This window comes from Sus scrofa, chromosome 1 (genome assembly GCF_054392235.1).
Source record: "Sus scrofa isolate SSC_HxYL_T2T_F1_AM1 chromosome 1, Sscrofa_HxYL_maternal_Yorkshire_Landrace_v2.0, whole genome shotgun sequence".
Taxonomy (NCBI): Eukaryota; Metazoa; Chordata; class Mammalia; order Artiodactyla; family Suidae; genus Sus; species Sus scrofa.
In genome coordinates, this window is record NC_139383.1 from 233356345 (window position 1) to 233381347 (window position 25003).

General features: G+C 43.6%; 1 protein-coding gene across 10 annotated transcripts in view; it reads left to right on the plus strand.

Moving 5' to 3' along the window:
* The window catches only part of TJP2 (tight junction protein 2), a 137503-nt gene that overhangs the window by 36725 nt on the left and 75775 nt on the right, over positions 1 to 25003 (plus strand). For 2 of the 10 annotated variants that reach the window (XM_005660143.4, XM_005660147.4), the window contains exon 1: positions 13472 to 13629. In XM_005660143.4, coding sequence (XP_005660200.2) covers positions 13549 to 13629 — 81 coding nt within the window. In that variant the 5' untranslated portion in view covers positions 13472 to 13548. 10 annotated transcript variants of the gene reach the window in all.

Genomic DNA, 25003 nt, shown 5'->3' on the forward strand with positions numbered 1-25003 from the left:
CCTACAATAATTCCATTTTTTTGGAGTTCCCACGGTGGCTCAACAGTTAATGAATCTGACTAACATCCATGAGGACACAGGTTTGACTCCTGGCCTTGCTCAGTGGGTTAAGGATCTGGCGTTGCCATGAGCTGTGGTGTAGGTCGCAGACATGGCCCGAATCCAGCGTGTCTGTGGCTGTGGCCGGCAGCTATAGTTCTGATTCACCTACTAGCCTGGGAACCTCTATATGCCTCAGGTGCAGCCATAAAATGCTTATATCCAAAGACTTTGCCATTTTAGTAATTTAAGCAAACTTTCATCATGAGAAATTGGTATACCATTGAAGTGGAAGGAAAAAAAAAAGTGTTTATTCTTACTTTCAAATGTGTTGTAGTCTAATGTGTTTTCCAAACAAAAATTAGAGTGCATGGTTCACTCATAAAATCAACAAGACAGTACCAGCCTTTGGCCTATCTCTGGAAATCTGAGATGTCTGAACATTTTAAGTATAGCACATAGATGAGTAAAATTCAATCTAGGTTCTGAAATATAAATTTAATTATACTCCTGCCTGTTTTGGAGAATTCAGAACCTAGGAATTAAAAGATGACTAGGGCTTGTGTACCAGAGCCCTGCCTCTCTCTTACTTTTCACAGCCGCATTTCCTAAAGGCATCTCTACTTAGTATGCTTTTTCCTCCCCACCCCCTGCCTTTCTCTTCAGCATTTCTTCCCCCACCTATTGCTGCTACTCAGGGATCCTATAAATGGTTTCAGGTAGCCTCTGGGCTGAACACAGCATTGCCTGAGGAAATATTCATGGATAAGGGCTTTTTTTTTTTTTTTTTTCTTCTTCTTTTTAGGGCCGCTCCTTCAGCATATGGAGGTTCCCAGGCTAGGGGTCGAATTGGAGCTTTAGCTGTTGGCCTATGCCACAACCAAAGCAATTTGGGATCTGATCTGCACCTGTGACCTACACTGCAGCTCATGTCAATGCTGGATCCTTAACCCACTGAGCAAGGCCAGGGATCAAACCTGCATCCTTGTGAATACTAGTCAGACTAATTTCCGAGGCACCATGATGAGAACTCCAGGGTAAGGGCTTTTGCTGGCTGAGAGTGGCAGTTGAATTTTCAATCAGTAGTTACTTTGTTGTATGTTCTGTCTATATTGGGTGCCTGGTCCTGTGGCTGTGTGGGTAAGCCTGGAGGCAGCTTATTTTATGATTCCTTTTATAGTAAAATGATGCAATTAGCTTTTGGTTGGGAGAGGAGTGATCATTGGTACTTGATCATTTTCATTTTCATCAGTTTTTAGCTCAGCCAAAATTGTAGTTCATTAAGAGGTAATCTGGGGGAGTTCCCGTCATGGCTCAGTGGTTAACAAATCTGACTAGGAACCATGAGGTTGCGAGTTCGATCCCTGGCCTTGCTCAGTGGGTTAAGAATCCGTCGTTGCCGTGAGCTGTGGTGTAGGTCGCAGACGAAGCTTGGATCCCGTGTTGCTGTGTCTGTGGCGTAGGCCAGCAGCTTCAACTCTGATTAGACCCCTAGCCTGGGAACCTCCATATGCCGAGGGTGCAGCCCTAGAAAAGACAAAAAGGGAAAAAAAAAGAATCCAACTAGTATCCATGAGGTTATGGGTTGGTTCCCACTTGCTCAGTGGGTTAACCATCTGGCATTGCCCCAAGCTCTGGGGTAGATCGCAGATGAAGCTTAGATGTGGCATTGCTGTGGCTATGGGGTATGCTGGCAGCTGCAGCTGCAATTCAACCCCGAGCCCAGGGACTTCCACAGGTGCGGCCCTTAAAAAAATAAATAAATAAAAATAGAGGTAATCTGGTTGTATAACAAGATTAAACACCCCAGACAAGATTTCCCCCACCTAAATCCTTATTTTATTGATATTTGAAAAAAATTGATTTTTCACAAGGTACACATGACTATTTAATTATAATTATTGACATTGATATTTGAGTCAATATTGTAATACAACTATTGATAGTCAAAAAATTAAAATAACTATATATGCAGGATTGTTTTGGGTTAAGATCTTAAGTCTGGTTACTAAAATAACTGTAGCAACACACTTTGAAAGAGGCTTCTTCATATGTTAAAGTGAATGTGTCTCTTCTGATGGCTTTAGCTCAGCAGAATACATATGGCAAGATTTAGAACAAGAATCAAAATACTATATAGCAAGTGGAGGATGGTTCCAGCTGAAGCAGAACTAGATAAAGGAGAGAGAACGTGGGTGAAAAATAAAATGTAGTTGGGAAGAATAGCTAGAATTACTTCTGAAAAATTAATAGAAAAACACTTTGTGTAATTTAGTGTACAGAATATAAACCTCAGAGCACTCTGAATCTCTTAGAAATAAATCTTGATTGATTTCTTTAAAAACTTAGATAATAACTTTGGAGGCAGGAAAAGCTGAAAGCTCCATACATTCCTGAAACTGAATGAAAGATTTCACTTCTGGAGTTCCCCTTGTGGCTTAGTGGGTTAAGAACCTGGCTAGTATCCATGAGGATATGGGTTCAATCCTTTTGCCTCACTTAGTGCGTTAAGGATCTGATGTGCTCACAGATGCGGCTCAGATTCCACCCCTAGCCTGGGACCTTCCATATACTGCAGGGTATGGCCCTAAAAAGGAAAAAATGAAAGAATTCACTCTTAGGTAAACTTCTCCATCATGGCCCAGAGTAGCAGAGAATTTGATGCACCTTCTGTGTATGTAATTTTGTTCATTATAGCCGCCCACCCTGTTGCTTCCCGCCTTTGCTCAAGGAGTGTTGGAAATTAGTGTGAGGCAGTCTGAGCCTCCAGGAACACTGCCAGGCAAGTTCTCTCAGAGATTAGGAGACAGAAGGGCTCAGAGACCAAAATGTGTTCCAGTCACATCATTTATTTAATTTGAAAACACGCAGGGAATTCCCATCATGGCTCAGTGGTTAACAAATCCGACTAGGAACCATGAGGTTGCAGGTTCAATCCCTGGCCTCGTTCAGTGGATTAAGGATCCGGCGTTGCCATGAGCTGTGGTGTAGGTTGCAGACACGGCTCGGATCCAGCATTGCTGTGTCTCTGGCACAGGCCGGCGGCTGCAGCTCCGATTGGGCCCCTAGCCTGGGATCTGCCATGTGCCGAGGGAGTGGCCCTGGAAAAGGCAAAAAGACAAAAAAAAAAAAAAAAATGAAAGAAAAAACAAAGAAAACACCCAGTGAGAAGCAAGGGGAAAAGATTTGAACAGTTTACCATAATTAGGTTAGGATACAAATACGGTGAAAGGTCCAAGCTCTGGAGCCCTGAGCTTGCAGTCTTCACATGGCCTGTCTGTGCAGTAACAGCTTTCTGTGATGATAGTGTGGTCAACAAAGACCAGATCTGAGTTGAACGAGGGGTCTCAGCAGAAAGAAGGTGTCTGAAGCCAGCACAGGCTTGTCCCAGTGAAGGGACATAGGGCAAGTATATCTGGTCAATCGCTATAACTCACCAGCAATTTGTCTGCATTTTGGGGCAGAGTAAACACAGGGCCAGAACTGAATGTGGTAGGTGAGCCATTGAGGGATGACATTGCTGTCAATCTGGAGGTACCACAAACTGGGCTTTATTATTTATTATTAATATTTTATTAGATAGGAATGAATTAATAATAATGTAAACTAAGTTATGAAATATATTACATTATATTATGTCTAAATAAATATAATTATAAATTGGGTATTTATTACATTTATTAATATCTTGTTAAATATTAATATTTAAGATTTACTTTGTCCTTCCATCAGAACTCCTCTTCTTATGAGTAGCATTCTTATTTGTTTCATTCCTTTCATCTATATTTAACACAAAACACTGCTCTGTTTGTTTTTAATACCTCTTACAAGTTACTAACATACTTACCCACACCACACACATCTTAGGAATTTGCCTCTAACAAACTACTTGCTTCCTCATTATCTATGGGAAATAAATCTTAGAAGTTTCATCTATCTGATTTTTACCTTGTCCTCTATACCAGTTTTTTTTTTTTTTTTTTTTTTTTTTTGCATTTTAGGGCTGCACCTGTGGCAAATGGATGTTCCCAGGCTAGGGGGTCAAATCGGAGCTACAGCTGCTGGCCTCCGCCACAGCCACAGCCACGCTAGATCTGAGCCGCATCTATGACCTACATCACAGCTCACAGCAATGCTGGATCCTTAACCCACTGAATAAGACCGCAGCCTGCAACCTCATGGTTCCTAGTCAGATTCGTTTCCATTGTGCCATGATGGGAACTCCTATACCAGTTTTTAAAAGAACTTTAAATAAAAGTATATGTGGAGTTCCCTCTGTGGTGCAATGGGTTAAAGATCCACTGTTGCCATAGCTGTGGCAGGAGTTGCGGCTGTGGCTTAGATTTGATTCCTAGCCCAGGAACTTCTGTATGCCAAGAATGTGGCTGAAAAAGAAAAAAAAAAGTATATATTTAGCAAGTTATGGTATATTCACATAAATAGAGTATTATGCAGCTAGGAAAATGATGACATACCTCTGTAATGCCATAAAAAAATTAGTCAAACAATATCCCTATGTAGAAATAACAGGTAGTAGAAATTCCCTGGTGATGCAACAGGTTAAGTCTCCAGCATTGTCACTGCTGTGGTGTGGGTTCAATCCCTGGGCCTGGGAACTTCTGCATGCTGCAGGCATGGCCAAAACAAAACAAACAAATAAAAACAAAAAAGAAATAACAAGTAGCAAAGGAACATGTCTCGTGTGACCCCAGGTATATAACATTGTATACAGTATCTACCTGTTTACCTGTGTATGGATGTACTTGGAAAGGAAGCCCACCTAATTGTTAACAGTAGTTTGTTCTGAGTGGTGACATTTTCCTTGTGTTTTACTATTTTTTGTGTGTGATCTACTATATGGTTTGCATAAATAAACAAATATCATTAATTTTAAAATAACTAAAATCCAAACATATGTGTTTATACAAATACATATTTAAATAAACATAACCAAGAGAATGGTAGGATCAGACTCTTTGTTTTGTAAACGAGACATTTGGCAAGTAGAGAGTTATTTTCTGACCTTCAAAATGTTCTACTTGCCTTCAAAAGTGTAACCTTCCTGTCTTGTGCCAGAGAATTGTAACAATGTCCCTTTAGCAGAATTTCCTAAACCTCCCTGATGATAAGACTCACCTGGGGGTATGTGCTATGAATGTATATTTCCCCGGGGCCCTTCTCAGACCCACTGACTCAGGGTCTCAGGGAGGGACCTGGGATGCCTCAGGTGATTCTTATCATCAGGGAAATTTAAGAAGCTGTCCTTGTAGAAATATAAATGCTGCAGCCATATTTTCAGGTTTTATCGAGAGTGTCTCTTCAAAGTGCCTTTTCTAGGCCCAGCTTCCTTTGTTTTAAGAGACCAGCTTCCTTTGCTGCTCTGGAAAACGCAACTTTTTTTTGTAAGGCCCCTTTCAGGTCTGAGGATTCTTTGACAATCTAGGAGACATTTCAGCAATTTTAATCTGTGTCGATCAGGGATACTGAATTCTTAGGGCTAGAGGATTCTGGTGATAATGTTTTTAAAGCAATTCAGGCATTGCAGAGGCCCGTCTGGTTTCCCCAGAGGACTTGGTGTCACACGGACAGTCCCCTGGGCCTATCTCACCTCAGATTCCCTTCCTTGCATGTGAGATGAGGGCTTTTCTCCTTCAGGAAAAATGTTAACTTATTAACATGTTTTTCCTAAAGAACTTATTCTGCGACAGGGAGTTCTGAAATTCAGTTAGACCCCAGAATCATATTTGAATTCAAGATTCAAATTACTATGTCTTTGGCTGGAGTCAAATGGCACTTGCAGCACTTATTTTGGTTTTTTTTTTTTGGCTTTTTGCTATTTCTTGGGCCGCTCCTGCGGCATATGGAGGTTCCCACGCTAGGGGTTGAATCAGAGCTGTAGCCGCTGGCCTACGCCAGAGCCATAGCAATGCAGGATCCGAGCCATGTCTGCAACCTACACCACAGCTCACGGCAACGCTGGATCCTTAACCCACTGAGCAAGGGCAGGGACGGAACCTGTAACCTCATGGTTCCTAGTTGGATTCGTTAACCACTGCACCACGACTGGAACTCCTGCAGCACTTATCTTTTTAATAGTTTCACAAATAGGATTCTTCAACACTGTTTGTTTAGTGGTGTCAGTGAAAACCCTAGAGTTCTATTAAAAGGAGCCAAAAGAAAAATAACAATAATAACAAAAGACCCACTTCTACCCTGACTCCATGCAGTTATCTTATTGCTGTAGAGGCAATGAATGGAGGGGCCAGAGAGCAGTGATGAGAGCAGTGATGAGAATGAGCTTTGAGTCCAACAGGCCTGGGTTTGAGGTCTTACCCACCTTCTACTCAGTGATGACCTTAGACAAGCTCTTTGCCTCCAGGATGCTCAGTTTCCTCATCTCAAGGCAGGGCAGGGATACCAAATGTACCAGGGCGATGGGAGGATTTACATGAGCAAGACCAGGGATCCATTCCACATCCTCATGGATACTAGTCGGGTTCGTTATTACCGAGCCACAACGGGAACTCCCATGGTTGTTTGTTTTTAATGTAGGGTTAACAAGTGGCACCTACCCCTGAAGAATGTGGATTTCATACACTCTGCACTATAAATAGCTGTAAAGTAATAAAAAGCTGCCAAAACGCAGAGCACAGTGCCTCTGGGACTCAGGGCACCTTGCCAGAAGGGTTCCTGCGCAGTAGGAGTGCTCTGCCTCACAGCATCTGCCCAGAGCAGGCTATGCCCCAGAAGGGGCTCCTAGAATCTCCAGGATTGGAGTTGGATTATGCTTTGTCTCAACTCCCTCTTGACCAGGCTGAGTACACCTTGATCTTGTCTGCTATCCTGTAAGCACATCCTGACTAGCCCTGTAAGTCTCCCAGGAGTCTGCCTGTTGACAGCCTGCCCCCACCCCCAGAGGTCAGCCCAGACCACAGCTACCTACTTCCAACCAGAACTGCCCCAGCACCAGGGCCTCCTCAGACTTGTAATCCATCCACAGCTGACTCTGAGTTGCATAGCTAATTCTTTCATCAACTTTGTGGTCAGCTAAACCCATCATGGACAGAAACATGGCCAGGTTCTCACACAGAGCTGGGGGTGGGGAAGTGGGGGGGCGCTGCTGGAGTTTGGGATTTGTGTCATCAGCAGGGAGAGGAGAGGCAAATGGAAGGCACCATCCATTTGAACTGAGAATGTGCTCTCCCCATAAATCTGACTACTGACACTTTCATCCTTTTTGTACTTACTCTAACATCTTTTCACTGAGTGCTAACAGTAGCCGTGCCAACATATTACCAACGGTAATAATGATAATAAAGTTAAAAAGAGGGAAACATGGATAATAGTCTCCTTGGCTTTCTTGGGCTACTCTCCCTTCCTGCTGTTGTTCCTCTCTGAGCTTCCCTTCTCCTACACAGACCACCCACTGCTCCGACCCTTTCAGATCCCTGCACTGTGCTCTCTGGAACCCTTGTTTTACCAAATGAAACACTCAGCTGGACCCACCTCCTTGCTTTAACTTAAAACTTGACTCTCTCCTGAGGGTATTGCTGCTTGGTAGCCACCTCAAGGAATGCTTCCTACTTTAGACAGAGAAATCTAAGCAGGAGCTGGCTCTCTGGTCCAGGCCGAGAAGCTTCAACAAAGACTCTGGGGCAAGGATGAGCTTGGCAGGGTCTCAAGAGCAACAGCTATGAAGAAAGCCCAGTGTGGCTCTAGGAAGTGAGCTTGGATGAGGCAGCAGGGTCCGCTCACATAGGACGCGGAGGCCACCTTAGCTCACGTTTCCATAACACAACACCACAGGCAGGGTGGCTTAAACGACAGACATGTACTTCTCACAGTTCTAGAGGCTGGAAAGTCCCAGATCAAGGTGACGGTAGGTTTGGTCCTCCGAGAATACCCTCTTTGTGGCTTGTAGACAGCCATCTTCTTGCTGTGTGTGTACAGGGCCATTCCCAGGTGCCTGCAGTAGGAGCTAACAGACTTTGAAAGTGAGCAAGAGTAATATTAAATAACTAAATGTGAAGCCACGAGGGGCAGAGCAGAACGTTGACTTCCTCTCTCCTGGATGTTATTTTAGGAGCTGGGGTGGTGGTGATGGTGGGGTTGCTGCTTGTGGAAGAAGGAGTCCTTTAAGTGAATATGCGCAATTACTGTTGTAATTGTTGTTTAGCCTGGGTAAGCAAGGGAATGCCAGGCCATTTCTCCTGAAAAGTGCCCCTCCCTTGGGCAGAGTTTTAACTGCCAGCACTTTAGTCATACATATATGTGAGCAATTCTTGTGCCCTGTCATCATTTACTTGTCTTTTTCTTCCTCACACTGTGAGCAAGCCCCCTGTGGTATATTTTTGTATGTTGACTTTATCTTCTATATACCTTCCTTAGGGTACCAGGGTACATGTGAGGCATTCAAGAAATGCTTGTTGCAGGAGAGTGTCTTTTTGTTTCCAATTTGCCATCCAGTGTACAGCCAAACTAAATTGCTCAGTTAACTTGGGACAGTTTCATGTCAGGTTCCTTTGCTCCCATGTATGATCATGTTGCAAATATAGATGCATACATATGTGTGAGTGTGTGTGTGTGTGTGTGTGTATCCCCAAATGTAACATTCTGAGGAAATCTGATTAAAAGTGTTTAGTTTATTACATTTATCTGAAGTCTTCTGACCTTGTTTCAAAGACCTTATACACTGTAATACATAATAACAAGTGCTGAAAAATTGTCTATTGCACAAATAACATTGCACAAATAATAACTACAATTTAAAAAGAAAAATGCAATCCTATCTTTTCATCAAATCATGTTCCCATATACTTTTCAATTCTTTTATATATATGTGTATAATTTCTTTGTTAGTGCATCAGGATAGATACTATTTGTGTTCTTTTTTTGATTATTATGCTGTTACTATCCTTGTTGGTATTTGACTTCTTTATTATAATTTTAAATGATGGTTTGCTATGCTAATTAAGTTGATTTCCTGTAATTTCTTTTTTTCTTTCTTTCCTTCCTTTCTTTCTTTCTTTCTTTCTTTCTTTCTTTCTTTCTTTCTTTCTTTCTTTCTTTCTTTCTTTCTTTTTCTTTCTTTTCTCTCTCTCTCTCTCTCTCTCTCTCTCTCTCTCTCTCTCTCTCTCTCTCGGCTGCCCCATGGCATATGGAGTTCCTGGGGCAGGGATCAGATCTGAGCTGAAGTTGCAACCTAAGCCGCAGCTGTAGCAACATCAGAGCCTTAATCCCCTGTGTCAGGCTGGGGATAGAACCTGCAGCCAACCGATCCCAAGACACCACTGATCCCCTTGCATCACAGTGGGAACTCTTTGCTGTAATTTAATAGCCCTCCATCATTAGACAGTAATGGTTTCCATTTCCATCTTATGTTATTATAAATAGACATAGAATCAGGTGTTGCTCCACCTTCCAGTCACCCACTGTCATCTAACCTCCAGTCCTCTAAGAAAAAGATAAAAGAAGATGTTGGAGTTCTTCTATGGCTTAGTGGGTTAAAGATCCAGTGTTGTCAGTGCAGCAGCTTGGGTTGCTTCTGTGACAAAGGTTCAATAGTTGGCCCCGGGAACTTCCACATGCCGAAGCAGGTGTGGCAAAAAAAAAAAGAAGAAGAAAAGATATTCACCAAGAAGAGGACCACTGTTCATCCTGGACAGTGCTGATTCAATGGCATCTGGTGGTATATGGAGGTTCCCAGGCTAGGGGTCAAATTGGAGCTGTAGCTGCCGGCTACGCCACAGCCACAGCAACGCCAGATCTGAGCTGCGTCTGCGACCTGCACCATAGCTCACGGCAATGCTGGATCCTTAACCCACTGAGTGAGGCCAGGGATCAAACTGTACATCTTCATGGAAACTAGTCAGATATGTTTCTGCTGAGCCATGACGGGAACTCCAAGCATCTTCTGTTCTTAATTGAATTCTTCAGAGTTCCATGTTGTTGGCTATACTCCCCTTCTTGAAATTCATTCTTCTCTTGACTTTTTGGACCCCCTGCTCCAAATCATTTTCTTCCCTTTCTGGCAGTTCCTCTTTCATCTCTACTCTGGGGCCTCAAGCTTGTCCCCAGATACTGGCATTCTGTCCTTATTCTTCTCTTGCCTCAATTTACATCATGTCTCTGAATAGTCTTATTACCTCCCATGACTAAACCTTTCTTGATACATTCATGGTTTCCAGATCTCTCCCTCCACCCCAAATCTCTCAACCCAAACACTCATCAGTGCCTAGCACATAGTAGACACTCGAACATCTCCCCCTGAAGGACCCATTGCCCTTGAAATTAAAATAGAACTTAAACTGAATTCACCACCCTTCTTCTCAAGATCTGCTGCCACTCCGGTGTTCTTCCTACTAGCTTTTCCAAAGAGTTGTATTGTGTTTGCCACTTAGTCAAGCCAGAAACCTAAGAGTCACCTTAGATTCACTTCCCTCTTCCTTACCTCATATCTGATCAGGCACTCACCCAGTCTACTGGTTATTACACTTCCTTAATTTCTCTTGAACTGGCTCCTTGTCTCTAACTTCATAGCCACATCATCTCTCACCTGCACTCCCACACAAAAATCCTTTTTTTTTTTTTTTTTTTTTTTTTTGCTGGTCTTGTCATTCTTAATGACGCACCTCCCTGCAACCCTCACCCAACTCATCCATCTTCCAAGAAGCTGACAGTGATCTTTATAAAATGCTAGCCTAATCCCATTTTTACTGTGTTCACAGTAGAACACAGTCCCTGCTTGCCTGGACAATCTCACTTCCTGGCAAGCCCACCATCTCTTCCTTTCTTGTTTCTTCACTTGTTATTTATTGCCTTCACCTAGAAAACTTTTTCCTCTCTTTTTGTCTCACAAACTCATTCCTGCCTATCCTTTAGAATGCATAAGCAGCCTCATCTCTAGAAAGCCTTCCCTAAATTCCATACTCCTAGTGGGGGTGAGTAACCCCTCCTGAAAGCCCCCAGACTACCCTGAGTCTGCCAGGAATCTCAGCACTTACTTGATTTCTTATAATTTACTGATTGCCAATTGCTGTAAACTGAACTTCCGAGGTAAGAGCCTAAGTCATTAATCAGGGGGTTCTGACTTGACAGAAGGTGTTCAGTAATAACTTGTTGGATAGAAGTTCTTTGGAGAAAAAATGCTAGGAGTGGTGTTCATATGTGAAACCCCAAATGTGAAAAATATGTACTAATAACTTTGTTTTCTTTTCTTTTACTTTCTTTCTTTCTTTTTTTTTTTTTTTTTTTTTTGAGGGCCACACCCTCAGCATATGGAGGGTACCAGGCTAGGGGTCGAATCAGAGCTGTAGCTGCTGGCCTACTCCACAGCCACAGCAACACTGGATCCTTAGCCTACTGAGCGAGGCCAGGGATCGAACCTGCGTCCTCACAGATGCTAGTCAGATTTGTCTCCATCAAGCCTTGAAGGGAACTCCCTCCTATAACTTGCTTTTCCAAAGAGTTGTATTGATTTATACTGCCACCAGCAAAGCTCCTGTATCAATTGAATCACTTTTTTCACCACTCTTTGAGTCTGTGTATTGTGAGAGTTTTGTTATTTGTACTATGTAAGAATGTCATCATTTGGAGTAGTGTAATAGAACTTTCTGTGACAATGGAAATAGTCTATATCTACACTGTCCAATATGGTAGCCAATAGCCACATGTGGCTACTGACTGAGCACTAGAAATGTGGCTAATGTGATTAAGAAAACTGAAATTTTCATTTTATTTAATTTTAGTTAAATTTAAATGTAGTCAATATTCACATGTGGCAAGTGGTCATCATATTGGACTGCGCAATTCTGGAGAGAAAAAGGAAATCACTCAGCAGATATAATTGTTACATTCTGGCTTTTTTTATCCTTTTTAAATTTTAGTGGTATCAGCTCATGTCACTAAGGTGTGACCAGTTCACAAATGCTGCCACTGTTATTATTAGTCAGCAACATCTATTTTGGAAAAGATTTTTTTTTTTTAAATAGTGCTTTCATCAGGAGAGTAACACCTTACATCAGAAATACAACCGAAATGTCTAATTCTGAACACTTGAATGAAAATGAGAAATATTACTCACAGTGCTTTTTATTCAGAGTCATGCACTTAGCTACTCCAAAGGAGGCCAGAAGCCTAACACTCTCAGAGAGACATCTGCTGGACTTGTTTTTCCACATAAACTGCCAAACTTGTTTTGATTAGGCAGGAAGTGAAGCAACTTTTAGGGAGAGAGCTGGGCATCTGCATTTCGTCAGTGGATCCATTTTGACCTTTTACCTTTTACCTTCTTGGGAGCCTGGGCCGAGTTTTGCTTTTCAATTTAGAAGAGCAGGATGGCCACATTTTTTTTTCTTACAGTGTGGTTTCCTTAGAGTCCAAACCCAAAGTTTTATTTTTTTACATCAGTGTACCTGTCTTGATTTTCCAAATAACTTACATTACCTTAAAACAAGGAAAAAAATTTTTTTGGTCTGTGCTCTTGGCATGGGATAGAGACAGAGCCACAGCAATGACAATGCCAGATCCTTAACTTGCTGTGCCACTCTGAGAACTCCCCAAATAAGATTTTATTTATTGTGCACATTTCTTCGTATAGAGGACTCTAAAACAAATAAATGTACTGAGTTGAATTTGATGAATCCTGCCTGATAAGTATTTGTAACCTATTTTTCAAAAAAAGCCTTTTAAAAGCTAGTGATGAGAGAGGAGTTTCCATCTCTTTATTAGAGTTGTTGGAATGTGCCAAAGAGATAACCTGGCGTATATTTCCCTCAAAAGTCATGTTTTATTCTTTAACATGAACATCTTATACCCTCGGAATTCGGGGAATTGTTGAGCTGAAAAACCTGGGGTACAGTGCCCTGTGTTGCCAGCCTCTAGGCAAGACAGCAAAAACTTCGGGGTTTCCCGGGTTCTTCCTTTCGGAAGAGAACCGAGGAGGGGGCGCTGCAAAAGTCTCCAAAAAGCATTCTTACAGGATCTCTAATGGGAGAACCTGCTGACTAACTGGCCACCCCACACTTACCGCTGCAAGCAAACTTGCAGCGCTTCCCTCGCACGCGCGGGGAGCGGGACCTGAGGCCCTGTGCATGCCGCGGAGCGAACCATCCGGCCGGCCGGAGAGGGGGGAGGTTCGGACGTGGGGGGCGCGGTAAGCTGGGGCCTCGGTGTCTGCCTGTTGCCTCCACCCTCTTCCGTCCCTGGCGGGGAGTCGCGCGAGCCCGAACCCTCGGTGGGGACTTGAGGGGCGCGGCGCTGGCAAGCCTTCCCCCGGGCCGCGCGGGGGTGGTAGCGGCCCTTTTCAGAGTTTCCCGGGCCGGCGGCCGGCGCAGAGGCGCTGCCTGCGGCCGGGGGCGGGCCGACGCCGCAGCCGCCGCGGCCGCGGGAGGAGGGACAAAGGGGTGGGTCCCCGTGGGGCCGTCACCCAGGCAAAACGCGGCTGACGGGCTGAGAACTGACCTGCCGCCCGGAGTATCAGGAGGAGCGGGGCTCGGGACTGGTGCGTCCATGAGAGACCCGCGCCCGAAGATGCCGGTGCGAGGAGATCGCGGGTTTCCACCCAGGCGGGAGATGTCAAGTTGGCTCCATGTAAGTGCCGTCTGGCGTCCCGCTCGGTTGGGAGAAGGGTCGCGAGGAGAGAGCTTAGGAGCGCGTGGTGGGCTTCCCGGATGCGCTGTAGGTGGCTGGGATTCTTCCATCCGGAGGTGGAGTTGAGGGCAGGGAGTAGGTTTCGCCGGCAGAGGTGCTGGGTCAGGGCCTCCAGGATTCCTGAATCTTTTTCTCTGTTCTATGAAGTCACTTGGTTTTCAGTCGCGAGTAGGGGAAACTCTCTTGAACTCTGTTTTGGATCCCTGCTACCTTTGAGGCATCTCGTTGAGCTTGTTGTGTCGCCTGTTGTTTGCTTTTGAGTTTTCCTTCTTAGTTTCAAACCAGTTATTCTGTAATTGATGCAAAGTTAGAGCATGTGTGCATGAGACGAACTGACGACTCTTTGGAGATGGGAATCCTCATTTTCCCTTTCAATCTCTTTTAGTCGGCAGTATAAGTAAAAGTTATTTGTGGCAGGGAATGGAGATAGGGTTTTGGAGGACCCCCCCAAAAAGGGAGTGATGAATGCTTTGTATTCTGGTATTATCTTACCTGTCACCAGTTCCTTTTCTTTTATGTTTTCATTTGTCAAGTTTCTGCTTTACACAGTAGTTTAAGTTATAAATAATCAGGGTTTTGCCTACAGGGTTTTAACATTCTTGAAACGTGGATGAACTTGGGAGTGAATACTCCAGGGCTTAGTAATGGAATACAACCCTCCCACCTCTATTTTAGCTTCAATTCCGAGGCAGTGCTGCTTCCTTGGCAGCTGTCTGGCCTGAGTAATGGTTGTGGTTTTCCAGCAGTTCCCAGTGGAGTCTCATCCCGTGGTAGAAACTGCCCTCCCTTCTTCAGCTAGGGGAATCCCATCACAGAAGGAAAGCGGCCCTTTTCCTTCAGATCTTTAGATGGTCTGTGCTGGAGGTGCTGAAGGTCATGCTGGGAGAACAGGGTCATTTTTGTCAGGATTCTTCCTGGGAAAGACAGTCTACATGCATACGTGGGAAGCAGATGGTTTTCATTTTAATTGAGGAGTTAGTAGTAGTGATTGCTTTCGCGCCAAAGTGCCAATTATTATCCTGCCTAAGACAATGAAATTGGTTGTTTAATACATTTTTATGAGCACCTTCATCTCAGTGTGGAAAATAGAAATGTTAGGAGTGTGCTTCTACCAACCACACTGTCTTGTTGGGGAAGCCTGTAAATGATGAAGACTGATAGTTCCAGTTAGAAATAGGGACAGGATGCTGGAGCTGCTTCTCTCTGGGGAGCTGAGAGAAAGGAGTGTTTTACTAAGGCAGTGGTGGCTTTTGAGTTGTATCTTGAGCTTTTTCAGAGCTACTGCCAAAGATTGATGAAGGGGGATTCCCCCCCCCCAGAATGGCTGCTGCAACTTTTTTAGGACCGCGCAGTTAATAAATTAATGAGCACCCACCTGTGCCCGGCCACTGTTGGGGAGGTGGGGGTGTGAGGTGAGTAAGACTCAACTTCAAGAGTCTGTTTGATCTGAAAATTTTAGATGTTTTTTGGACTGCAGGCTCTCTCTGCTGTGGCTGAAGGAGGGAGTGTGCTGCACAGATGCGCACTGTGCAGTACAAAAATACAACAAAGTGTGGGGTCTTCCTGTGCACACTCCCTTCAGGGATTCTTTTTTTTTTTTTTTGTCTTTTTGCCATTTCTAGGGCCGCTCCAGCGGCATATGGAGGTTCCCAGGCTAGGGTCCAATCGGAGATGTAGCTGCCAGCCTACGCCTGAGCCACAGAAACACAGGATCCAAGCCGTGTCTGCGACCTACACCACAGCTCATGGCAACGCCGGATTGTTAACCCACTGAGCAAGGGCAGGGACCAAACCCGCAACCTCATGGTTCCTAGTCGGATTCGTTAACCACTGAGCTGTGACGGGAACTCCCCTTCAGGGATTCTTATTAGGAAGAAAGTTCAGGAGTTCCCGTCCTGGACCAGTGGAAATGAATCCGACTAGGAACCATGAGGTTGCAGGTTCAATCCCTGGCCTCGCTCAGTGGGTTAAAGATCCGGAGTTGCTGTGAGCTGTGGTGTAGGTTGCAGATGCAGCACAGATCTGGAGTTGCTTTGGCTGTGTAGGCCGGCAGCTACAGCTCTGATTAGACCCCTACCTAGCCTGGGAACCTCCATATGCCATGGGTGTGGCCCTAAAAAGACAAAAAAAAAAAAAAAAGTTCACTATTTGAACAGATACCTCACAGGGTAAGCCAATATAGAAGATGAGGTTAACAACACACCTCACAGAGTTGAATGAGGATTGAGTGAAATGACGTAGGGAGCTTGGCCTGTAGTGGGTGCTAAGTAAACAGTAGCTGGTACAGTCATCCCACGGTGTCCTGGGGCAGGGGAGGTTCCAAGATTCCTCTAGGATACCAGAAACCTAGGATACTTAAGTTCTTTATCTAAAATGGCATAGTGGCAGTTCCTCTCGTGGCTCAGCAGAAGCAATCTTACTAGAATCCATGAGGATGAAGGTTTGATCCCTGGCCTCACTCAGTGGGTTAAGGATCTGGCATTGCCATGGGCTGTGGTGTGGGTCGCAGATGCAGCTCAAATCTGGCGTTGCAGTGGTTGTGGTGTAGGCCAGTGGCTACAGCTCTGATTAGACCCCTAGCCTGGGAACCTCCATATGCTTCATATAACCTACCTACTCATATTCTCCTGTAGTCTTTAAATCATCTCTAGATTACTTACAATACCTAATACCATGTAAATGTTATGTAAATAGATGTAAATACACCGTAAATGCTATGTAAATTTGCTTGTGTGCAGCAAATTCATGTTTTGCTTTTTGGAACTTCTGGGGATTTCTTTTCCCCTTGATATATATAATTGGCCCAATCCTTGGATAAGGAGGGCCAATTTAATATGAAAACAGGAGCTGAAAACTCTTTTGAGTGCTGGGTCCCGGCTTACTAAGGGAAGTGGGTTTTGCAAGGACGGATAGAAGGTGCCAGGTAGGGTCGGGGCAGCTGCTGAGGGAAAGAGCAGAAGTTGCTCACACTAAAACAGGCCTTGGATGCCAGTAAGAGAACTTTGAGAAAAGGAAAAAAAGCCGCAGAAAGCCCTAATATATTAATGACTTGACTTTTCCTACAAAGAAGTGAACCAGTTTCCCCACTAAGCACTCCACCCCCATTCTGCCCTCACACAGGGAATATTACTATTTGGGGGGCGTTCATAAGCTTAAGACCAACACATTTTTTTTTAACATCACCCTGTGGGGAATTCCATTTGCAAGAATTTCTGCCTATATTTGTTTAACATTTAATTTAATTCTTGTACATTGACAAAAGGTCATAGCCAACCATTTCTCTTCTTCGGAAGAAGTGTCTGGGGTTTCGAGGGAGATGATAAAATCCCTGCAGTGACTTTGAGTAGCGAGGTTTTTTCTTCTGAAGAAGGCTTTTTTTTTTTTTTTTTTTTTTTTTTGGCCACACCTGAGGCATGTTGAAGTTCTCAGGTTAGGAATGAACCTACGGTAGCTGCAATGACGACACTGGATCCTTAACCCGATTCGTCATAAGAGAACTCTAGAAGGCTTTCTTTTTAGGAAACAGATAAATTCCTGAAACTAGGTGGGGCCAATTTAGTCCTGTAGTAGGTTCTGGAGTGTAGAAAGTCCTGCAGATTTGGCGGGGGAGTGGCATGAGTTGTGGGCGTGGTGGGTGCCGGGTGAAGAGTTAGCAAGGGTTGTAATCACCCTGAAACTTTCAACATAGCCTCTACTAAGAATATGAGCCATCAGGGAATTCCTGGCCTAATCCCTAAAGCAAATCCCATTGAGGAGTTGTGGCTGCAGATTAGTTTATCTAAATTGAGAGCTGACACCCTATAAAATGCCTCATTGATCAGACTCTAAGCAGTAATAGGGGGTCAGTGAGTGCTGGCCCGAATGGCCTTGGACCAGCCAGTCTCGATGTTGAGAGGCATTTCCCTTTGAAAATTGGGTGGGTGGGGCAGAATGATTATTTCAGATGTTTTACTGAGTTCATTTCTTCATCTTAAAACCAAGGGTCAGGGTCAGAAAGTGACCCTGAAGTCAGATTTAACTTCTATTTAGTCAGTTAAAAAAAACCTGTTTCACATGTATTTTCTTCAGGTTAAAAGAGAAATGTGCCTTAAAATGATTTAGCACCTACTTCATCCCCACAGGAATTTTTATGATGACGCTTGTGAGTAGAAGCCTGTATAGCCAGCAAATTTATGAATGTATGAGGTGGTATTCCCATTAAAAATTTTGCAAAAACCAAAAAAAATGGAGCTGGGGAGAGGGGGTAATTCCTGTGGTGGTGCAGCAGAAACGAATCTGACTGGTATCCATGAGGATATGGGTTCAATCCCTGGCCTTGCTCTGCTGGTTGGGGATCCAGCGTTGCTGTGAGCTGTGGTGTAGGTTGCAGATGTGGCTTGAATCCCTTGTTGCTGTGGCTGTGGCGTAGGCCAGCAGCTATAGCCCCAATTCCACCTCTAGCCTGGGAACTTCCATATGCTATGGGTGCAGCCCTAAAAAGCAAAAAGCAAACAAAATTTTTGCAACAACCATACAACAGCATAAAAAAAGTTATCAGGTACTCAGTCCCAATATCTGGTGTTGGCAATAACTAGTTCCAAGTGTGAAGATTATCTCGGAAAGCAGTGGATTGAGCTTGCCTGCCACTTATATTTTTGTGTGAGGAACGGAGTTCTAGGTTGGAAAGTACCTGCTTCTGTGTTTGCAATTCGATCAGGAAATGTCCTTCTTAGAACTTAGTGTCTGAGTGCTAGAGCTCAGGCAAGCCTGCATACGCCTTCCATGACCGCGGGACTGTTTCCTTCTGGTTTTCAAGGAAACTAGCATCCTCATCATCCAGCTGGCTACTGCATCCAATGCTGCATCAGCCCCCATAACCTGTAAACTCGAGAGACTGTACTGTCATATTGAAAACAAAACAAAACAAAAAAACACCTATTAAGTTAATTAGGCATTTTCTCTGCCTTTTTTTTTTTTTTTTTAACCATCTCTGAAACAGTGTTTTTTCCAAAGTGTGCTATGCAGACAGACTTACAGGTGACACAGAGAGAGACTTGCCCATTCTTTTTTTTTTTTTTTGGCTATGCCCATAGCATTCAGAAGTTACCAGGCCAGGAGTCAAACCCGAGCCACAGCAGTTACAATGCCAGATCCTTAACTCACTGAGCCACCAGGGAACTTTGGGAGAGCCTATTCTTTAATTATTCTGTATGACTTTTGTAGTTCAGAAATAAAAAAACATAGAGCCAATTACCGAACTCATTTATTTCATGGATAGATTGCTTAGAATGAGGCAAAAGTAAGTATTAAGTAAAATGTGAGTTTGATTTAAGAAGAACAGTAAGTTATTAGAATGAGTGATATGAGGTGAAGGCAAAAATTGTGAAGGTAGCCCTTGAAATCTGAGACTTGGGAAATACTCTTTAAATATGAGTATGACATTTAGGAATGGAAAACTAGGTATACCTCAACCACACCGTCAGAAGAGTTGGACCCAAAATGGTCCAGAAAAGCCAGGAAAGTTGAATTTGATGGTCTTTATATCTTAACATTTGCATCTTGCCCTCGTCCACCCAGTTCTCTGTGTTACTGTAGACAGTGTACTTGTGCACCTATTGAAGGTCTTGCCTAAGTTGCATTGCTTTCTTTGCTTCCCACAAGACATTTGCATTTTTAAGGTCTGTTAAGTGTGACATTTGCAGTAGGATAGAGTGAACGCTGGGGTTAGGGGGAGGGTGGAGGAAGCTTTGGCACTCTTGGCCTATGTCACTCTGTTACTGAGTGCATCTCACTCAAGATCCATTGGTGCTAAAGAATGCAGACCCATGGGAGTTCCCACTGTGGCTCAGAAGGTCTCCGTGAGGTTGCAGGTTCAACCCCTGGCCTCCCTCAGTAGGTTAAGGATCCAGCGTTGCTGTGGGCTACACTAAAAGTTGCAGACATGGCTCGAATCTGGTGTTGCTGTGGCTGTGGTGTAGGCATGCAGCTGCAGCTCTGATTTGACCCCTAGCCCGGGAACTTCTATACACCACAGGTGCAGCCTTAAAAAAAAAGAAAAGAATACAGAGATCCAAGCAACCTCACATGTAATGTATCTGACTCTTTAAAAATGGAGCTTATATTGGTCTATAAAATAGGCTTTAACAAGGGTTGTTGTAGCAATTGGAAGTCTTAAGGTAGGAAAAAAACCCCTGCTATGACCTGGCAAAATGAGCAATTGAAGTTCATATTCATGGGAGGTGAATAAAACCAGAGTAGAAAATATTTTGTTTCGGTCACCAAAATTCGTAATTGTAGGCGTGTGTGTACACCTTTTATGAGAAGTCCTAGACCTTCAATTAGTAACTTGTACTTGAGTCATTTGGAATCAGTACAGACATTTGTTTAGTGCCTCTGCCAGGTGGTTAAAGTTAAATCAGGTCTTTAACTTTAAAAACATGATGCAGCTTTTCTTTTCTTTTTTTGCTATTTCTTGGGCCGCTCCTGCGGCATATGGAGGTTCCCCGGCTAGGGGTCAAATTGGTGCTGTAGCCGCCAGCCTACACCACAGCCACAGCAACGTGGGATCCGAGCCGCATCTGCAACCTACACCACAGCTCATGGCAACGTCGGCTCATTAACCCACTGAGCAAGGGCAGGGACCGAACCCGCCACCTCAGGGTTCCTAGTCAGATTCATTAACCACTGCGCCATGATGGGAACTCCCTGATGCAGCTTTTCTTAACCACTTATACACTATTGTGCATTGCAGACTGTGGTAGTATATAGTTTTGTAATAATGAGTTCATTTTAACTTTCAGACTAAATATTCAGTCTGATTAGAATATTTGTGGATTATAGTTTCTGTTTCTCTTCTCCCATCATTGTATGTGTGTTACTGGTGGGGAGGGGCTTGGAGGGTGGCTGAAATGATAGTAGTGATGAAAAGACTTGATAGATCTTTGGAGAATAAAAGAATTGTTTGTGTTGTAGGAAGCTCAACTGATCCCCAGATTTCAAACTCTGCTGTTCATCTTTGCAAAGATCTCATGTCACATCCTTGAATACAGATGTTTACTAAATTTTACCCATATGCGTATGTAAACATGGACTTCAAAATTAATATGGTGATTATTATTTCTATTGTAGACTTCAATCAGATGTATGAAGTATACTTTATGTTCACAAGAGAAAATGACATGTCTTTTGAAACTTCAATTATGGTGTGCTTCATCTGATAGAGAGCCTTTATAAGCATGGGACTAAATACATAGTTAATATGTATATTTACAGTTAGTGACAATATGGTTGGTGACAAGTCAGAGGCATTTAAAGGGACTATATATCATATATTGTGGGAGAGAATTATTGGGATAGTCTTGCTAGTCAGTAATAATTATTAGGCTGTAATTAATAGGAAATGATTAGAACCCAGTTATATCCTTGCCATTGTATTAGAACAAGCTTTCAGATGAGAGAACAAGGCACATGCTGTAGACTTTGTCACTTGAGTTGAAGGTGAATTGGGGGAAATAATGCTGCTTTCTAGTCATCATCAGTAGGATTTAATGAACTCTTCCAGGACTTGTAGCATCTAAGCCCTTTGTTCTTGCAAGGAGGAAATAATGTTCCCAATGTAGCTGTTTCTTTCCATTTGCCCAGAGCGATTTCTTATAAAGGAAGCATTCCAAGTCCTAGGGTGTGGTGTTTCTTCTTTGCTTCCCACAGCGGGGAGCACCTGAGGCCCTGGGTGGGTGGAGCTCTGAGATGGGCAGGAGGGGTAATGCAGGCTGTGGGAGGCAGCTAGACCCTTCTCAAACCTTGAAAAACTGTCCCCAAATATATCTGACAAAGCAGAATGAAATTCTTTGAAGGAATTAATGTGAGCAAAACTAGCCATTTTGGCTCTTGCAAAGAATGAATAGTTCAGAAGGAACTTCCTGGCGAGCTCTTTCTCGAAGCCCAGTTCCTCCCTTATGCTTCTTCCTGCTGGGTGAATCAGTTGCCTCCTGGCCTGTGATTGGTTAGTGTGCACATGCCACTGTTTATTTGAGCCCTTATCACGTCTGCCACACGCCAGTCACTTCCTGTCAGTCAGTCAGCCGTGAGCCCTTCCCTGTTGTGAGTCACCTTGGTCACCCCAGAAGCTGACAGGCCACTAAGCACCGACCACATTGTACTGACTTGATTTGGGGAAGGCTTGTTGCATAAACTAGTAAGAACTGAACATTCATTGAGAACTTAGAAAAGTGGATTCCTAACATTGGTAAAGTGAATGGATGATAATTTGTCAATAAGAAAAAAATAAAGAATTTTATACAGACCTAAAGCCCTTTGCCTGCCTCGGCCTGGTTTGTTTAGTGTCTGGCTGAGTTTGGGTGGGGAGAGAGCTTTGTGGCATCTCCGACACCTATTGTAAGCTGTAGTGCAAATCAGCTTGGTGACTTTCGCTAAGGCTTGTATTTCCAGTTCTCAGTTTCTTTATAGGGAAATGAATAGTTATATTTGATCATCTCTGAAGTCTTTTGAAATGCTTAAGATTCTGAGTGTTTGGTATAATGCCTTGAAAACATTCTAAATATAAATCCTATTGGTTCGTGTCATCTCGAAGTGCTTCTATGCTCCTTAGACAACTTTTGTATGTGTTTTCTTTCTCTTTTGTTCTCTCTTTTAAGAAGAGATCCAATAGATGCTCTCTAAATGGTGATTTTCTAAGAGAGGCTGTCTTGTTTAGCTCATGAAGTGATGGAAAGATCTATTATTCAGTTGCAGCTTCAATAATGTAGCAGCTCAGTGGGGGCTGAATTCCCTTCCTCCCCCTGCAGTCCCAAGCCAGCAACTGCAACCATCTCGCAGAGCTTGAAAATCACTCCTTCCTCCCTTCTGCCTTTCCCAGTAAAAGCTGCATCCTGGGAGCGTCCGGCACCCACTTCTTTCCCTGTGGACCTATCTCCCAGGGACCATATTGCCTGTAGCATGAGTGTGGAAGGTAAGGCAGGCCTACCCCTGGGAGCCCCTTCTGATTTGTACTTCACAAACACGCTGAAGACAGGCCTCCTGGTGACTGTCACAAGACCTCATTCCCCATTCACTGACTGATGTGAAATCATTTGCCAGCAGCCACGTTTCAGGGTTACTTCAAGCATATCTGAGTTTTTCGGCCTAACTTCAGGGAGAGCCCTTCGCCCGCCTCAGCCTGGTCTGTTTAGTGTCTGGGTGAGTTTTAAGAAGGGAGAGAGCTTTGCGGCAGCTCTGACACCTATTGAAATCTTCCAGAAATGGAACTGAAAACCTTGGTGCTTTTCCTCCTGGTGTTTTGTTAAACTCTGAAAACAGGCAAAGTGGTGACATGTTGAGATAAAGAGGCATGGAGTTCATTTTGAACATTGGTGGCCTTTTTTCTAGCAGATCCTGATTTTGGATTTTAATCGGAGGTCTGGGAGACATGTTTAGTCAGCTGATTCTGCTTAAATGTATAGTTTGCAGATGTCTTTACCGAAGAGTTGGGAAAGGTTAAACTCAATTTACCGAAGAACTGAGGTGAGACACATTTACCTGAAACCGAGAACATTTTTCCTGTGGACTGGTGGTATCTTGGGTCTGACCTCCAAAGCCTGCTTATTTACAGGGAAGCTTTTTCTATAGTATCATTTTCATGGTGTTTTATTGAAGTGTAATTTACGTAAAGTGCACAACTCCGAAGTGGAGAGCTTGGTAATTTTTTTTAAATTGTAAAACACACACGAGATCCACCATTTTAAAGTGTACAGTTCAGTGGCATAAGGTTGTGTAACCTCTGCCACTATCTAGTTGCAGAGCTGGATGAACTTTTTACATGAATGTATTCACCTGTATGATCACCACCTAGACCAAAAAATAGAAATTTCCATCACTTTACAGGTTTCTCTCCTGCCACTTTTCTGACTGCTACCATCCCACGTGCCCACAAGGGAACCTCTCTTTTGATGGCTCTCAGCCTAGTATAGTTTTGCTTCACCTCGAGAGAAGCTGTATACATGAAATCAACATTTGGTGTTTGGGGAGTTCCCATTGTGGCTCAGCGGGAACAAACCTGACTAGTATCCATGAGGTTGTGGGTTCGATCCCTGGCCTCGCTCAATGGGTTAAGGATTTGGCGTTGCCATGAACTGTGGTGTAGGTTGAAGATGAGGTTCAGATCCCGAGTTGCTGTGGCTGTGGTGTAAGCTGGCAGCTGTGGCTAACCTGGGAACCTCCGTATGCTGCAGATGTAACCCTAAAAAGCAACAACAAACAAATAAATAAAACCCAAAAAAGCCATTTGGTGTTTGATTTCTCTCCTTAGAGTAACCTTTGTGAGATTCATCTGTGATGTTGTATGATTCAGTAGTCTTTTTTTTATTGCTGAGTAGTTAATACTCCGTTTATAAGAGTTTGTTCATTGATTCTTTTGTGGATGGATAGTTGGATTGTTGTCAGCTTTTTGTTTTGTTTCTATTATGAATAAAGCTTCCATGAAAATAATCTTCAGAGTTCCCTGGTGGCTTTAGGTTAAGGATCTGGCATTCTCACTGCTGTGGTGTGGGTGAATTCCTGGCTCAGGACCTTTCATATAGCACAGGTGCAGCCAAAAAAAGAAGGAAAGAAAGAAAGAAAAGAAAAGAAAATCATCTGTACTTTGTTCTGTAGGCTTATGTACCCATTTCTCTTGTGTAAGTTCCTAAGAGTAGGATTGCTGGGTCATGGGTTGGAGATATGTTTAACTTTCACTCTGTGTGTTTAACTTTCATTTAGTGATGTCGAAGTCAGGCAAACCTTGTTTGAATTCTTTTTGTCCTGACACTTTCTTGGCCTTGGGTAGCATACTTTTCTCAGGGTTGGTTTTCTCAGCTGTAATATACATTATTTACCCTTTCGGTCAGGATTCAGTGAAGAAAACAGACATCATTCTAGCTATTTCAAGGTGAAAGAGATTTAACAGAGAGAATTAGGTGCCTCCAGAACAAAAGGCTGGAGGATGACAACCAAGAGCCCACTACTAATTCTCTGATTTGTGCCACTACCTACCCCCCACCCCACCAGAGTTAGAACGCTGCTGCTGCTCAGAGCCAGAACCTTCAAAAAAACCATCTCACCTTTCTTCAGAGGAGGCTGATGCAGTAGGGAGCTTGGGGATAGCAGCAAAGCTCAGGTCTGGAAAATCAGTTTTTACCCATGACTGCTGCTACAGGAAAAGGAAAACGAATGGCATCTGCTTCCCTTCATCCTTTAAGAACTTAAATAAATACTTGCACCTCATTGACATCCTGTTGGCAAGGGAGTCGTGGGATTCTGGCCTCTGGGAGTAGAAGCTGAGTGTCAGCAAACAAGAAATGGC